This window comes from Populus trichocarpa, chromosome 5, assembly GCF_000002775.5.
Source record: "Populus trichocarpa isolate Nisqually-1 chromosome 5, P.trichocarpa_v4.1, whole genome shotgun sequence".
In the NCBI taxonomy this organism is placed as follows: Eukaryota; Viridiplantae; Streptophyta; class Magnoliopsida; order Malpighiales; family Salicaceae; genus Populus; species Populus trichocarpa.
In genome coordinates, this window is record NC_037289.2 from 13,828,674 (window position 1) to 13,846,697 (window position 18,024).

General features: G+C 33.0%; 1 protein-coding gene across 1 annotated transcript; it reads right to left on the reverse strand.

The window, feature by feature from the left end:
* Positions 1–7,529: 7,529 nt before the first annotated feature.
* LOC18099721 (kinesin-like protein KIN-4C) lies at positions 7,530–16,193 on the reverse strand. Its single transcript, XM_006383747.3, has 28 exons — positions 15,979–16,193; positions 15,741–15,891; positions 15,444–15,590; positions 15,209–15,361; positions 14,872–15,125; positions 14,425–14,603; positions 14,148–14,272; positions 13,807–13,843; positions 13,621–13,712; positions 13,417–13,533; positions 13,228–13,341; positions 13,063–13,146; positions 12,772–12,979; positions 12,268–12,368; positions 11,821–11,919; positions 11,619–11,732; positions 11,437–11,553; positions 11,266–11,346; positions 10,891–10,962; positions 10,726–10,816; positions 10,614–10,645; positions 10,402–10,487; positions 10,089–10,160; positions 9,751–9,978; positions 9,495–9,639; positions 9,024–9,098; positions 8,374–8,916; positions 7,530–8,202 (listed from the first exon to the last, which is right to left on the reverse strand). The coding sequence occupies exons 2-28, from the start codon at positions 15,849–15,851 to the stop codon at positions 7,837–7,839; spliced, it is 3,843 nt and encodes a 1,280-aa protein (XP_006383809.3). The 5' UTR covers positions 15,852–15,891; positions 15,979–16,193; the 3' UTR covers positions 7,530–7,836.
* Positions 16,194–18,024: the final 1,831 nt, after the last annotated feature.

Consider the following 18,024-nt stretch of genomic DNA (forward strand, 5'->3'; position numbering starts at 1 on the left):
TGTTTATGCACAATGGCTGATTTTCCACGTTAGGAGCAGCAAGCTCCTTGAAGTGTTTGTTGTCGTGCAACAACCATGGTGTTGAGGTGAGCTTCCTTTCGTAACCTGTGTAAAGTTTTTTCTATTTTGAGATCCAACTACACTTGACTTTGATTAGTAGAACGGGTTACTAGCATAAATCATCAAGAAAACTCAAAAGAAACCAACCACACAAGAGATCCAAAACAATGCAAATTGTACGAAAATCCTATGCTAGAAAACTAAAACTGCCTAAAAACCCTAGTAAACAGTGGAAGTTGGCCTCGATAGGGTGGGGCTAGTGGGAATTCACTAGTCCTGTTTAGAACGTCGTTTCCCTTCAGGAAACAAAAGGCCGATACCTAATTCCACCAAAACATCTGTTTTAAACAGTACCGCAGCAAACAAAAATTATGTTTCTCTTTTTTTTTCTGAAAAATAAATAACAATCACAACAAATAAAAATAATAGCACAAGAATCAACTAAAATTACTTCCCCGGCAACGGCGCCAAAATTTGTTGCGATGTCGTGGTCGCACAAATTAATTACCCTAACTTCAAACACAACACGCAAGATAGTATAGAGCAAGCAAGGGGTCGATCCCACAAGGAAAATTCAAGTCAGATTTTTATGCTAGATGATATGCAATTTGGGGGGGGTTTGAACGTTATCTAGGCTAAAGCAAAAGAAAACAGAAAACTATCAAACAAAATTTAATAAAATCAGAAAATTATTAAGAGAACAAACCTTGGTTATAAGCACACATCCACCTACAGAAATTAAAACTGATCATGGAAACGAAACATCAATTTATATTCTGAATATTTATCTCTTCTTAACATTGGTTAATTAACGGATCCGCCGTATAACTAACCCTAACCATCAAACAACCACAGTGTCCGCACTAGTAATTTAATTCAATGGCAGCCTTAAGAACTAGATAAGTTGATTAATCAAGAAAACATAACAACTGTCTGCAGTCTATGTTTGATTTGATTGAATGTTCTCTCTAAGATTAATAACGTAGATCCGCCACAATTATTAAACTCAGTTGCTTCACAAGTTCATATACCACAACTCTGGTTTTGATATCAAACTTAGCAATAGATTGTCTACAATAATAACTTAGAGTCCGCTCTAGCAATTAAATAAACAATCATATGAAAAATAAGCATAGGAGAACAAACATATTCATCATATAAACTGAAAAGAAAAGGTAAAATAAATCTCACAGTTCTTGAAATCCAAAGGTTTCCGTGTCCTTGCAACCAAGAAAAAGTATTTAGCCTTGCATGTTTGTTGAACAACTAATCAAAAAGAAGGAAGAATGCATAATTTCGAGTTTCTTAGAGGAGAGGGGCGTTTTTCTCCTCTTGGCTGGCTGCCCCTTCTCTTCTCTCATTCTTTTTATATCCTAGGAAACCCCAGTCTCTATTTTACAAAATAGTCCTCCCTTAAGTAGACTGTTTACATTTAAGTACTTCAATAACTATTTTCCTAAAAAAGGAGAAATATCCTTGCATGAAATCTCCAAGCTTTGACTTAGAGGAGCTAAATTGCTAAAATAAAAACTTGGATATCGCTTTAGATGCTTTGGAACGTAATTTGGACTCGTTTCTTCACGAAACCTGTTTGTTGGCAGAATTTAGTTGTCATCTTTGAAAAATCATATCCCCTCATATGACATCATTTTTTGCTTAACTTTGGAGCGTTTATAGGCCTTTGAGTCAGGAATCCAAAACAATTGATTTTGCATCAATTGGATTTCTGTAGCTCAAGATATTCAAGTCGGAATGACCAAAGGTCAACACTGGCAGATTGCGAGATTTGACTTTGAAGGCTGCGATTTCCATGCTCTTCCTTATTTTATTTTCTTGCCTTAGATGTCCAGAAAGGTATGGATGTTAGCTTTTTAATGCCATTGGAATCACTTCATTTCAACCTCTAGAGCTCACGCTCTGCACAAAACATCGACTGAAGGTCAAATCTGCCAATTATCTCCAATTTACTCCTTTTTGCATCTTTCATCCAAAAGTGCCTTCAAAACATAAAACAAAGAATATCAAGGCATTTTATATATAAAACATAGGCAAAACACTAGTTAAATGTGGGTGAAACTATCGAATAATATGGTTGCATCATTTACCTAGGCAAACCAAATACGAAGTTCATGGAAATATCTACCAATGGTTTCTTAGGTACAGGCAAAGAAGTATATAAATCATGTGGTTGGAATTTAGACTTTTCTTTCCCATATGTAATGCATATATCACATATGCATTGCATATTTGTTTTCATTTTAGACCAATAAAAATATTCATGCAACACATCCAAAGTATTAGCAACACCAAAATGGCCCATTAAAGCACCCTCATGTGTTTCACATATAAGCAATTCATGCATAAAACTCAATGGCACATACAAATGATTCTCTTTGAGCAAATATTGATCAAATCTATAAATTTGCCAAAAGATGAATATCACATGCATTAAAAACATTAACAAAACCACCATCATTCACATACAATTCCTTTTACATATTTAAATCCTAGCATCCTAGCATTCAAAGTAGATAAAAGAACATACCTTCATGACAACGCATTAGCCACTATGTTTTTTTTTTTTTTGTCTTGCTTGTATTTGATCACATACAAAAAAGTCTCAATAAACTCCACCTATTTAGTATGTCATTGATTCAACTTACCCCATCCTTTCAGGTGTTTTAAAGACTCATAATAAGAATGAATGATGAATTCCTTAGGCCAAATATAGTGCTACCACGTATCCAACATCCTCATCAATTGATATGCATCATGATTCTAACATGGAAGAGGCTAATTCTAATGTGTATGGGCATTCAGATAGTCCAATAGCGAGAGCTCAGACAAAACAACTATAAAGTGCCTTAACAAGTTAGATTAGTGTGACTGAAGTGAGTTTGGAGGCTTGTTAACTGAATGAAAATCGTTCAAATTTGTTTGTTTGTTTTCAAATAAGACTTGGGTCATGATTTGGGAGTTTAGAGAGTTTGGGTTTATTGTCAGCCCATAGGCCAATATGTGTTTGAATTTTCACCATCTTATTGCATTGGAAAATAAGCCTATATTATATATTCAAAATATCATCTTTCCAGATTGTCCAACCATGCATGTATTGGAGTTGTGCGTGAGAAGTTATGGTTGTTTTAATTTTTATGTCTATGTATGAGTTTTAATTTTCTAAACAAAGTAATTTATTTAGGTCTTAATTATATCATTTTGGTATTTCTAATACTTGGAGGGTTGTTCCAAGTATATAATGATGTTTCAAACCAAGTATTAAGAACTTTTGTAAATAATATAAAACTTTTCAACTTCTCATTTAGAAAGATTTCTTCCTTGTTCTTCCATTTTCAGAATTAGTTGAAGAACAAATAAGACTTATCACTTTTAATCACAGAGTGTGGTGTCTTTATCTTAATTGGAATTCTTTTGTGACGTTTCCAACTGATCAAAGAGTTTCATTCAAAATTCATGTAATTTTCAGTCTAAACACCATAAGAAAAACCATATAACCAAACCTACCTTCCTTCATCTTCATATCAGATTGCTAGTTTGTTTAGGTTAAGAACCCAAGGCATATCATTCAAGCTTAAAAGAGAAACAAGGTGGTGGTTGTGTCAATGTAGCTAACACTATTCTTGTTAAGAAATTAATTTAAGTATTGTAAAGCATCATAAACCTTATAAATTGCAATGGTTGAATGAATATAGTGAAGTAAAAGTAACCAAGAAGGTCTTGATTTTCTTTTTTATTTGGAGCTATATTGATAAGGTGTGGAAAAATTAAAAAAACAACTAGATTTTTATGCAAGAGAGGGTAAGACTAAATCTGTTTTTCATGTTAACAAGCCAATAGTTGTACTTGTATATAAGAAGATTTATTTAATGCTAACAATCTCGATTTTGTTGTTCCTAATATGATTGTTTCCTTATTGGTGGAATTTGATGATATCTTTCTGGAAGATATTTCTAGTGGTTTATCATCATTAAGAGAAATAAAACATTAAATAAATCTCGTACTCAGAGTTACAATTTCTAACCGAATAGCCTACCAAAGTAATCCTTAAGAAATAAAAAAAAAAAACTTTAAAGACAAGTAAAAGAATTAATAACTAAAAAGTACATTCACGAGAGCTTGAGTCCATATATTGTTTTGATTTTACTTATGCCTAAAAATTATAAAACTTAAAATATTTATGTTAATTATCTGTCATCAATAATATAATGATAAAGCATAAATATCCTACCCAAAGCTTAATCAAACCACGATAGAAAAGGCATTTATGCCCATAAATTGGATAACTTCAATTAGTGATATCAATCAACTTAAATGCCCGTAAATTGGATAACTTCAATCAACTGTCAGCGTTTAGAACATGAAATAAACATCATATCAGTTCTATCAATTCATGGACTAAAAAGGTGTTATCCACCAGAGGTATGTACCGACAGTCACCATGATATCATTGGGCTTGCAGGAATCCTCCCATGAGAATAAATCTATGCGCAAGTGCCATCTCAAACATCATCACTTCACATGCACATCAAAACACATTCTATAGAGCACCTCATCATATACAGATCAGCATGTTCACAAAGACGCAAGAACACACAATTCAGTCATACCCATCATCAGTACCTGGATTCCTGCATTGTTGCCTGTTCTCCAAGCTTCTGTAACTTCTGGATATCATCTTTTCCAACACTACCACCAAGGGAAATGGGCGATGAAATATTAGCTGCCGCTTTGTCCTTCAGTTCCTCAATCTCCCTCTGCCGATTCGTTAAATAAATAAAAATCAGCCCTTTCCATCCAAGAAAAATACTGCTAAAATCACAGCCAATCCTTTCCAACTTCCTTTTTTTTATTATTTGTTTTCCTGCAATTTATCAGGAGCCAAACACACTTAAATTAAATAAATAAATATGTTCAAAATCGACAAATAAAAAGTAAGTAGCACTAGTATTTGAAGCAGAAAGGTTGCCTTAAGCATGGTTATTAAACCCGAACCGGCTCGAGATTGGTTGACTCGGTAGCTTGACCGATCCAAGTAAGGTGAAAAACCGGCAAGAGCAAAAAAACGGTCAAACCCAGTTGACCCACCAGGTCGACCCGTGACTCGAGCAACCAAGAAAACCCGGTAAAAACCTTGTTTTTTTTAAAATATGTTTTTTTTTTCTAACCAGATACCCCTCTTTTTTCATATTTTTTAATTGGTTATTAATTCTTTTTAAAGTTCACTATATAAATACTAGAAAAATATTTTATTTTTTCAATATAGAATTTGAAGTCTTTTAGTATAGTCTATATTCATAAGAAAAAAAGTTATTTTTTTAATGTGAGATTTAAAGTTTTTTAATATATATATTTTATGTTTATATGAAAAAAAAATTATGTTTTTTTAATATGGGATAAAAAAATCTTTTTGGTTTAAATACTTTAACGTGGGATAACATAATATCTTTTTATTGTGAGATAATTTAGTATCTTTTCAATATAGAATAAAAAAATCTTTTGAAATAATTTTTTAAACTTTATTATTTATAATATGTATTCACATGAATTATTTTTTAATTTTTTCATATAAAATATTAAAACTTTAAATATTTTTTTTATTTTTTTAAATTAATTTAAATTAACCCAAATTAATTCATATAACTTAAAATTCAGTTTTTTAACCGATTAACTCTCAAATCAGGTGTGATAACCATGGCAAAAAGAGCTTCGTTTTCTTTCTCCAAATCGTGAACTCTCTTCTCGTAATCCAGGTTCTGTTGTGGTTGGTTATCGTCGTCTTTAGACGGTGGAGAGGAATTGGCGTGTTGCTTGATCGCTTCGATCCGCGATTTCCCTTCTTCGTTTTAAGTGCCGATTTTTGGATCGAATCGATGTAATTGGATCTCTTCCTCCCTGACTCATTTTCAAGTGAAGCTGTGAAAGAATTTTTTTCTTCTTTTTATTTGAATTTGGTTTGGTTTCCCTCTTCCGTTTATTGAGTATAGCACTCTCACTCACTCTCACTAATCACACAATACCCGACTTTCAAAATATTTTTTACCACGATTGGTTATTTTTACCGTTGCAAACCAATTATTTACTCTCGTTTCCAAAAGGATGGACTTTTCAGTTATTTGCATTATTACGAGGCTGGCCTGACGGTTTCAGGAGTATTTAATAACATAATGTAAATCATATTCTTTTAAATTTTAAAATTTTTAATTTATTTAAAATAAAAAAAATTATATTTTCAAATCGTTTTAATATGTTGATGTTAAAATTAATTTTTAAAAAATAAAAAAAAATTCATTTTAATACATTTTTAAACGAAAAACATTTTAAACCGTCATCACTACCATAATTTCAAAAACACTAAAAGAATTTGATGAGTTAAGATTTTAATTAGGTTTCAAATAAATAAAATTTGAGCTTGTAATTAACTTGAGAAGACCTAAATAATCTTGTGTAACTTAAGTGAAACATAATTTTTTTTAATAAATCAAAAAATTAAAAAAATTAATTTATGAATACTTAACCTCACATATTTTTTTTATAGCCTACATCTATATGAATTAGCTATGTATATAGCCTACATCCATATAAATTATTTTTTTAATTTTTAGACATGGTATATATATATATATATATTAAAACCTCAAACATTATTATTTTTAATTTTTTCAATAAACCTGGGTCAACTCGTGTGATCCGAGACTCGGGCTCTTGACTAGATCAACTTCTAAATTAAGTTTAATAACTATAATTATTTGAAATAATTGAAGTATATTCATTACATAGGATTATGTAAAAATCCCTTGAACCTAAAATAAATAAATAAAATTTATATATGTTTAGAGTTGTATGAAACATGAGAACTTTTTATGGATTTATGAAAATACATACATTGAATAAAAAGCATAAGAAACAAAATTAGGATTCTTGATATTATGTACCGAATTTTGAATGATTTAGATTAAAAGATCTTTTAGTATTAAATCCGTTTAAAACAAACAAACAAATAAATTTAAAACATAATCAGAAAACTCCTTGTTTTTTAAAACATAAAAAAATAAAAAACCAACAATGAGGTGTCAAAAATATCAAAATGCTTTTGAAAAATTATAACAAATAGTTGTTGGTTTTGCTTTTTCAACGAAGAAAAGCGTCAAAACAAACAAATTTTATATTTTTTTTTTTGAAAATTTGAAAACAGAAACAGGTGCCATAATTTTTATAATTTTTAAAATCTGACAGAGATTTTGTCCATTTACTTGAATTTCATGGTTTAAAATTCAATGAGCATCATCAAATATTTAAAAGAAAAGATGTAGGATTGTAGTGCAATATTTTTTAAAATGTTTTTTATATAAAAATAATATTTTTTATTTTTAAAAATAAAAAAATACGGTTGACGGTGTCTTGATCTCCTATTTGTTTTTTTTTTTATATTAAATTTCATGCTTACTATTCAATGGGCCACAGAATCCATCCGTATCAATATCAATAGAGTTCGTACAAAACAATTAGGAATCTAGCACCACATTGGAGAGACAGATATGACGAAGTCCTAATCTAACTGTACTGTTTGATTTCTAGAAAGAAATCAACTACACAATCTTCCTGCACAACCGAGCAAACAGTCGAGTACCAACTGATCATGCTCAGAGTTACATCACATCTCCAACTCCATTTTCCCAAACAAATCCAGCCAAAAAAGAAAATAAGCTTAATGGTTAGTGTAATGGCTCTTTGGTGGAGGTAATGGTATACAAGCTGAAGTTAGCGGCCATAGTTCTCTTTCTCATCAGATTTTCTTTTCGGGCGGGCGGGGCTGCTTCTTGTAGGAAGCACAACAGCCTCCTTATTTGCTGATTCTTCTGCTTGATCAGCATTCCTCTCTCTCAAAAGGATGCCACCATTTGGTGCAGCTGATTGCATAGCCCTCGGCAGCTTCAAAGGAATTTCTGCCTCAATTACACTACTATCTGCTTCACTTACACCATTTGATGCAGCTGATCCCACAGCCTTTTGGGGAGCGGCTTCAGTGTTTTCTGATTTTGTGCTGGGTGGGGGAACAGGAACAAGCTGAATTACTGATTTCCGCCATTTCTTTCTCTGGTTTGCCTTTGGTGCATTGGATTTGGCCTGAAGGTTATATGAATTAAAACTCATTAGAGAAAAGAGAAAAAAGACAAGGACCTGAGTTAATCAAGATTGAGACTTGATCATGAACTTGACCTAAAAAGAAAAGGCAATTTGCATCAATGTATTTGCAGAACTAAGAATCACTACTTGATTACTCCAAAACGAACATACCACTGTATTGCCTATGTCTGATAGAGGCTTCCTTCTAACCACACTATCGTCATTTGTTTCCACAGGCTTCTCAACTAGGGCACTTTGTAGCAGCATTGCACCCTGAGAAACAAGGACCTGATTCTTCTCTGTTTCATTAGATCCAAGTGTCGAATCATTTATCTCGATAGCTCCTCTATTAGAACATTTATTTGGCATACAGCCACATGATATCCCACAAAAACCCCCAGATGCTCGGCATTGGCACTTGGATGTCTTGCATAAAGAGTATTTACTACAAGCACAACATGCTTGAACAGTAGTGGCTGCCTCACCAGAACAATCTGATTTGCAGTTTTCTTGATCATGGATATCTCCTGTACTTGAACGGCCTTTGGTTTTGGAATTTCTTTTCTTTCCTCGCCGTTTCCCTGACATTACCCATTCATCATCTGTCGCCTCTTTCTCTGATTGTACCCATTCATCATCTGTCATATTATTATCTGAATGTTCTGATTCAGATGTATCCATATCATCCAATATGATGGGGGTGCTCTGTTGCGCCTGAATAAACAAAAACAAACAAATAAAAAGGTTTATGAGGTTAGGGAATAGCTAACAATTCATTTATAAGACAATCCAGTAATACAAGCTTATATCTGTAAATATACCTGTCTATGCATGTCACGCTTATATTCTTCAGAACCGGCCTCACTTTTGATGGAGTATTTTTTCAAGGCTGAACTCTGTTAATTAAAATCATTCAATATTCAACAAATTGAGAATGTCAGTTCAACAAATAGAACTAGGAAGTTGGAAGACAATTTTGGAGTTAGAAACATTTAGCAAATTTCTAAAATCCAAAGTGCTAGATTCAAACAAGATACAATGGATAACGTAAACCACAACAATATTTGTTGACCTCTAATTGTCTTCAAACAAGATACAATGGATAACGTAAACTACAACAATATTTGATGACCTGCAATTGTCTTCAACTTACACTACATATGAATGCATACTAAAGACAGTAAGCAAAGCTGATATTGAGAAATTTAATCCACTTCTCTATTTGAATCTGTCTTTGTGCAACTGTCTTTGTGCAACTCTAAACCAGGTTAAAAGAAAAGGTAATAACTAACCTCTGACTTCACTTGATGAATAAGTTCTGTCTTCTGGATTTCAAGATGCCTCGCTAGACTACTAAGTTTCACCACTTTTTCCTTCAGATCTCTTATTTCCGTATCCTTTTCTCTACAGGCAACTTCTTTATCTCGCAACAAGCACCTAGAAAAGTAGGAAAATTTCAGATAAATCTATTGCAGACAACATGTAACACCAAGGTGAAAAGAAACTAGCCAGTCCAAATAATGGACTTCTCTGGTAAAAAAAATTTACCTAGTGGAGGATGCTATATTGAACAGATAATTCATCACATTTTTTGCATCAGCAAGTGACCGAACATGATTCCAACGTCCCCTTCCACTAAAGCCCCGTTCACGCTCTTCTGCTTCAGACAATTGTGATGCCATGGAAACCAAGGTGCTAGAAGAAGCAGCAAGCATGTTTTCAAGAGCAAAAATCCTCGAATTTCTAGCTCCAGGAGACATTGTTGGGGGGCAAATACTGCATTATTAAAGCAAAGAATCTAATTGTTAGCTGCCTGAAAATGATTATATTAACACAAGGTCATAAGGAGCCATTAAGGAAAGTCAAGAAGGAAAAAAAGGAATCACCTTGAATTAGTTTGTTTTAGTATCTCTCCTTCTTCCTTTAACTTTGCCATTTCATTGGCCATTCTAGCTCTCCTGAAATAACAAGAAGATTACTTGAATTAGCTATTGTCGAAACGGCATTAAAAGACAGCCTCAAAGATGCCTTTCATTTGGATAATGCATAGAAAAATAATCAAGGTAACAAATCAAGTACATCCTCTCACTACATGCTGATGAAGATACAGATATTTTTCACAGAAAATAAATAAACGGAACAGCATTTGAAGATTTTTACAAAATATGCATGAAGTCAAGATGCAAAATCACTACTCACACTTGCATTTGATGCTCGTACTCAGAACGTACTTCATGTACCCGTAATGTGACTTCAAGTTCATGCTCAATTGCCTGCATTAGGGCCTTCGCATTGCATATAGATTATGTTAGAACCAAATCTTAGAAAAACAACTAAACAACTAACCAAAGCGTATTTATTTATGTACATTCAAAATGCATAATTCTTTGTCTCAAGACTAACAGTAGTACCTGAACTCCAGGGCCATTGCCATTTCCAACACCTGTACAGGATAGAAAATTTTCAACAAAATATTATATATAGAAAACAAAAAAGAAGGCAGGAAGTAGTAAATCTACCAACCGAAAGTTTCACGTGACATCTTTCTTGATTCTAAAAGCTCTTTTAGCCTTTTTGTAGCCATGGCAGCTTCTTCTGTCTTTCTTTGTAGGACCTGTTTTGAAATACCAAAACTGAGTATAACACTTGTGTAAATTAGATATAGCTTTCTGAGTGCACAGCAATTACCATTTTCTGCCTCTGATTCAAAGCTAACAACTTGTGCATCTCGTACTCATTTCTCCTACCCTCTTTCTTAAGCTGGAAATGAATAAAAAATGCATTCCAAAGAGAATCAGTTTTCACAACATCAATAATCTACGTAGGCATGCAAGCAATCATCAAAGATCTATATAAATACAATTTCCTTTAACAATAACATTTCCTAGGAAAAGAAAATAAAAGGATGTCTAATCGTTATAAAGGAAAATCTTTTTGTATAGTTGCCTTTTTACACCTTCGATAAATACAATCCCCTTTTATAAGAAAATGATTTTATCTAAAGCTTTTTTAAGATCATACATTAAACATTTATAGGACAGACAATATCTTTCTTTATTGTACCTGAAGAACTTCCTTTTCCCTTGATGCCTTCCATAACCTGAATTGCTCAGACTCTTGTTTGATCTTATGTTGAAGTTGAACCTGGAAACAAATAGGTGGCATGGATATTGTAACTCAAAGAGCTGACTTAACATAAACTAAAAACAAACCTTCTGTCTATCACAGTCGCACCTTTTGAGTCTTAATTCTCTGAATCTCCTCATTTAGTCGTCTTGCAGCCTCATCACTCTTTTGTTTTTGTCTCAATAATTGAGCTTGAGCATCTTGTTTCTTCTTCAACTCCGCAACCTGCAAAGCAGAATATGAAACCAAGAATAATTGCAATTGACAGGTATAGGTCTGTGCAAACTCACCTGTGCCTCAAGGACTGTCAACTTTTGAAGATAGTCTTCCTTTAATTTTTTAGCACCGTCATCAGAAGTAGATGATATATTGGCAAGATTGTATCTCAATTCCTCAATCTCTTTCTGTGCATTGACAACAAAGATGGAGATAGGTATACAAGCATGACCCTGAAACACTTAAAACATAGCATGTGAACATATAAGCACTGACCTGCAAAAGCCTCTTTTCTTGTTCTAAGTCCTGAACTTTTTTATCATAATGCTGCTTAAGAACTGAAGTATCCACACTTGTAAAACGCTTCATTTCAGCCTTCAAAAATTTAAAGAAGAAAAAATGAAGGACAATGGTCAAAATGCCAACAAATTTTATAATAAAAATAAGAAACTGCTGCTCCTAGACAGTCAAAACATCACATGCACTACTGTTCCTACATTTAATTTAAGCCAGAACTAGCATGGGTTTAACGTTTCTATGAGGTTGATCATTAACGATACTTTTGTGGTCCAAAATCTTCTTCCATCTCATGAATTGACAGCTCCTTTATTGAGCAGAAAACAGCAGTAGCCAAAAAAATATTTAGCTGTACATCTAATGACAACACAAGAATGAAAAGGAACGGTTATAATAAAAATTAGGAGTTGAGCTGGCTGGTTTTACCTCCTTTTGTTCTAGTTTTCTGTCCAATTCTTTCAGCTCCCTGTCCAATTTTTCTTGCAGAGAAGAATGCTCTTGCTCTTTTTCCTCGTCTTCAATTTCATCTGCATTTGAATCAAAAGAAAATATTTTCAACAATTAGATATATAGCTACATCTCATACGTGAAATAAAATGCAAAGTTGACTGCCAAAACCAGAAACGACAAATAAAAGGATGTTGAGCATCAACAGTTATCAAAGGCATAAATTCACTGATCAATGATGTTGTGTGACCTACCCATAAAGCTGCCAGACAAAAAAGGGCATGGTTTTGGCGCAAATGAGACCAGCATTATCAACATTTAAAATCAGACATTCATCAACCAAACAACAATTTTACTAAGTTATTCGAAGGGAGTGTCTTCATTTCATGAAGCAGGAAAATGGAGAAAAGGCTTTTTCAAGAATATAAAATAAGAAAACTAACAAATGCACTACAAAATGAGTTAAAGTTTCTTATACGTTACCTGAAATGTCAGCTGCTTTTGTGTCAGAATTGGATGAAAGCTCATTTAGAGATTGGAGTAAAGCATCTTTTGAGCGGAACCTTTCATCATCCGAGTCGAGATAATCAACAAATTGATTACGCTTTGAGGAGGACAAGTTTTTCAAATGCAACAACTCTCCTTCTAACTCTTGAATTTTTGACACATACATTTTGACCAATTCATAATCCTGAGAGTGCTTTTAAAACTGTGTCAGGGAAAGATTTTTATATGTCAAAAGTGACAATAATCTGCAACAATCAATTCACCCACCTGATTTATACTGGAGTCAATCTCATCCCAGGATTTACCATTTCGAGCTGATTCAATTTGCATTATCAATTTGTCTTTTTCAACCTGAATTATTGACTCAATTGTAATCAAAGAAAAAAAATCACAAAGAGCATAATAATTACAGAAACACAAAAACTTAATAACCTGAGCATCAACAGCACGTTGATTCAAATGTTCACAGGTGAGTCGTCTCTCTTGAAGTTCCCGTTGTAATTCAGCATTACTCACTTCAAGCAATGACACTTTGTGTTTGAGAATCTAAGAAAACACATATCATTAAATAACGGAATTTAAAAGATAAGGAGCAGATGGTGGTATTTATCAAAACCGTACCTGAAGCTTGTCGAATGGAATGGTTGCATCACCACGATAAAATAATAGTTCAGCCTGTAATTGCTCAATTTGGCCTCTCATTTGCTGCATTTGAGCAGCCATTGGATCACGATTGACCTAAGAACAAGGTAGAAAAATGCTGAGCATGAAAAGATAGCCATGACAAAACAAAGCACAACAAACAAGTGAAGAAGGAAAACTTACCACTGCTTTGTTCTGAATATTACGAGCACGATTTGCATACTTCAATGTATTCAAGGTCTCCTCCGCATTTGTGTCAGCAGGGCTAACACATGCTATAATAAATACGACAAACTGTTGAAGGCAGAAATCTAAAATGCAAAAATAAACTCTAAGCATTGTGATACATAAAGGTGATAAATGACATACCAATCATCACTGTTTTGCTGTTTCCTCCCAAAGAATCCTAGAAATTCAAATTCCAAAGACAGTAATAAGAAAGCTTCTATCAAGAGTAGATGTCATACTTTAAACTAAAAGTAATCACAATGTAGAGCATCCATTCACCACAATCAATGAAATATCCCTCTTGAAAAATTGAAAGCCATCCATCATATACCACTTTTGTTTATGTTTATGTGCTTTTTCAGAAATAAATGATTCATCCACATGATTCAGAAATCATTTGGATCATGAAATAGTTACAAGTTTTTGTGTAAGGATTAGAGGCTTAATTAAAACTAACAAGATGGCAAAGGAAAGGAAGGCACCTGTAACAAGCGTGTCAACTTGCTATCGCGATAAGGAACATGGCCCCCTTCTTTCTTTTTTTTCTCATCCCCCAGTGCACTTATCACATTTCCAAGGGCCAGCAAACCCTTATTAATATGGATGCCTAAAACATGGAAAACTCGTAAAATTGTAACAGGATAAACAAAATAAAACAAACATTGCAAGCTACAATAGCACGAATCATGCCCATTGAATCATATCAGGAATTATTAAATTTAAAGGCTCTCGCATTATAACGAAAAACATTGGAACTACCTTCTTTGAAACGCATGCCATCTGCACCTGTTCTTTTCGCACGTTCTGATCCAGCAAGGTCAACCAAATGAAGTTTTGCACATAATATGTCATCACCGATATCATCATTATTTACTCCAATTGGACAGGAAGAAATTTTCTTTTGCTCCATGGTAATTGTAAATATAGCATGCGAGCGACTGGGAAATAATGAAACACGTGTTTTACACTGTGAATTTTAGATGAGAAAATTCATAAAGAAAAGGGAAAATTAGCTAAAAATTGCATTAAAAATGTTCAGTTGTTTAGTTGGATTGGACAAAATGAAATATTCAAGTGAAAAAAGAGAGAGAGTCAGCAAATGCTTATTCATCAACCAATTTCAAACCATGAGTTCTTTGAAACCAAAATTATGTCAGAACAAACACAAAAACTAAGTTAGAGTAAGTGACATGGTGAAATCCACACCTAGATTGACTGTTCATGTTAGTACTGCCAGTTGCACGAGATAAAGACCCTCGCGACAAATAAGATGCCATCTCCTCTTTATTTCTAACTTCTGCTTCAGTAACACCAGCAAGTGTGATCCCTCCATTTGCTGTTTCTCTTATCTGAATTGGAACTCTAGAAGGCACTGCAGGCTTTGCCGCATTCACCCATTCACCTTTAGAGAAAGCTGCCGAATTGGGGTCGAGCAAATCGAACACCTCTTCCTTAAATATCTGTTCATTTAGCATCAGAAAATAAGCACATGGTTCTACAACAAGTATTCAAAGAATTATCGCATTGAAGTATATAATTTTACCTCGATGAATGAAACCCGTATCAAAAACTCTGACGATTCATTAGCAGCCTCCACTCTCTTAAATATACTATCCATTACTTTTGGTATAATTCCACTATTACTTCCTTCTCCAGAGTAATTGGTCCCCATTGTATATGTTTTCCCCGAACCAGTCTAATTTTTAACAAACATGTTAAGAATCATACACATAATACACAGACTGTAGCAAACAAGAAGAAATACATCGAAGTTAAACCTGGCCATAGGCAAGGACGGTGGCATTGTAGCCATTTAAAAGTGCCTCAACCAGTGGAGCAACGCAATCATTGAAAATCTCTGAAGAAGGTGACGCGGTACTCCCGTATACATAATCATAAGTGAACGAATGCGAGCCGATTTGAACCTGATTCATCATCATCATCATCCGAACAATGAATTTGACAAAATAATTTAATAACCTTTTTCTTGTCAATTTTTATTTATATTTATATTTATAAATGAAATCTAAATGTAAAGAAATTAAAACTGAAAGAGAGAAAGGCTGATTCAATACCTGCGGCTCTCCAGGAACAACGGTGATGATGTCTGTACAACCAATTAGAAGCTCTGGTGTGATCAACGGCCGAATATTAACGGCAACTCTCACGCACTCCGAACTCTCCATCCCTTGTTTTTTTTTTCAAAATCGATCCAGGTAGAAAAACCTAAAATAGATCCAAATTTGAAAACCTAAGTCAGATTAAAATACAAAAATAAGAGAAAGTGAGAGACAGATTTAAATCAACGCTAACGTTTCCGGTAACGCATTAATTGATGAAACAGGGATCTGAGATCTGTGAGCTGCCTGAGGGAGATGAATTTTTTAAATTTGATTTTTCTGAGAAAGGAGACAGTGATTTTGAATTTTTTTGGGGTTGTTGAGGCTTAGATAATTAGAGAGAAAGACATGGGAGGAAGGACGGGAGAAGAGGGGGAGGTGGGTTTTTTGAAATGGTGTTGGGGAACGGAATTGATTAAAATTATTGAAGTGGAATTAAGGGAAAGGCGCTTCAAGTCCGAATTCAAATGTTTGGTGGGGTCAGTCACGTGAGGGAGATGTGGTGAGTGACAACGGTACAATGCGGTCTTTCGACTTGGATTTCAAAGCATCTGATCCGGACAGCCTGATCCGGGGTATCCGTGGGTTATTTCTGCTTTGTGATTTTCACTCTTTTTTTTCCTTTTTTTTTTTTTCTCTTAGGATCACTTGTATAAATCGCTCCAATATAAATCGAAGCTTTTTTCTATAAAAAAAGCATCCTTGTTTTAAAAAACATACACATCAATATCAACTCAAAATTAAAAAAATACAACTAAGAATAACTTTCTTTTTAAGAACTGTTTGTTTGCTGGAAAATAGTTTTTTTTTGAAAAGTGAATTCCGGGGAAAGTGAATTCTGGGAAAGTATTTTTCGATGTTTGGTAGTGTAATGAAAAATAAGTTGGAAAACATTTTTCAGTGTTTGGTTATGTTATGGAAAATGAGCTGGAAAATAACTTATTAATGTTTTATTTTTTTCAAGTTTATTAAAATAATGAAATTAAAAAGTTGAATGGGAATGAAATTGAAAAAAAATATAATTTCATAAATTATCTCAGATAAAATAAATAATAATCAAAATAATAGAGATTAAATAAAAAATAAAAAAAATTAAAAGATGAAGAAATTAAAATAATAATAATTAACATTTCATAAATTATTTCAAATAAAATAAGTAACAATCAAAAGAATGAGGACCAAATTTGATAGATAAAAAATTTCAATAAAAAAATGATAAGGAAAAAGCAAATAGCAATTATAAAAATAAGGACCAAAGTTAATATAAAAATTAAATTTTAAGAGATGAAATTAAAAAATAAATATTCAAAACAAAATATATATAGCAATCAAAAGTTTGAGGATCAAATTTGATATAATCAGCAAATAATGACATTTCTAAATTTTTCACAACTTCCGGAAAGTGTTTTCTGCTCAAATTTTCCAGGAAAACACTTTCTTGAAAACCAAGCCAAATCTTCCTTTGACTGGAAAGTGTTTTCCGTTGACCAACTTTTCTAATGACAAACAAACACACGAAAGTTTGGAAAGTGTTTTCCCGGAAACCACTTTCCGGAAAACAAACACAGCCAAAAGGGAAAACACTTTCCTGGAAACCAAGTCAAATTTTCCTTTGACTGGAAAGTATTTTCCGTTGACCGGAAAGTGTTTTCTGTTGACCACCTTTCCTAATGGCAAACAAATATAGGAAAATTTGAAAAGTGGTTTCCCAGAAACTACTTTCTGGGAAACAAACATGGCCTAAAAGAATGAGAGAATAACTAATTTGCATATAGTATAACACACTTTTTATTCATCAAGTCAAATAAGTAACTTAATGTTTTGCTATTATCATGTTTTTTAGTCATGAAATCAACATTGTATAGGTAGATGACTAGATTATTGTTTTACTCTACTATGCAAGTCAAATCTTTTTTTTTCTAACCTTAAAAAAATTATAAAAATATTAGAAAGTAAAAATTTGATGCATACTGAATATAACACTTTTAAATTATTAAAATAGTATATATTAGACAATATATTTTTTTATAAAAAGAACTATCGAGACAATAACATATTGGTTCAACCTGAGCCAACTATGGTTAACCCATGATTCGAGTCATGAGACCATAATAACCACATGGAACCTAAATCAAACCAAAATAGGGAGCTTATTTCTTATCAACCAAATATTGAAGGTCAAAAATATATAAAAAATAATAATTAAAAAGACCCAAAAAAGTTATATTTAAGTAAACAA

Bases quoted from the DNA above. Each gene is read 5' to 3' on its own strand.
- LOC18099721 (XM_006383747.3), bottom strand. From the start codon at position 15,851: ATGGAGAGTTCGGAGTGCGTGAGAGTTGCCGTTAATATTCGGCCGTTG. The intron at 13,844-14,147 runs GTGCCTTCCTTT...TTGAATTTCTAG, and splicing joins AGTTGACACGCTTGTTACAG to GATTCTTTGGGAGGAAACAG. The intron at 12,980-13,062 runs GTGGGTGAATTG...AAGCACTCTCAG, and splicing joins TTGACTCCAGTATAAATCAG to GATTATGAATTGGTCAAAAT.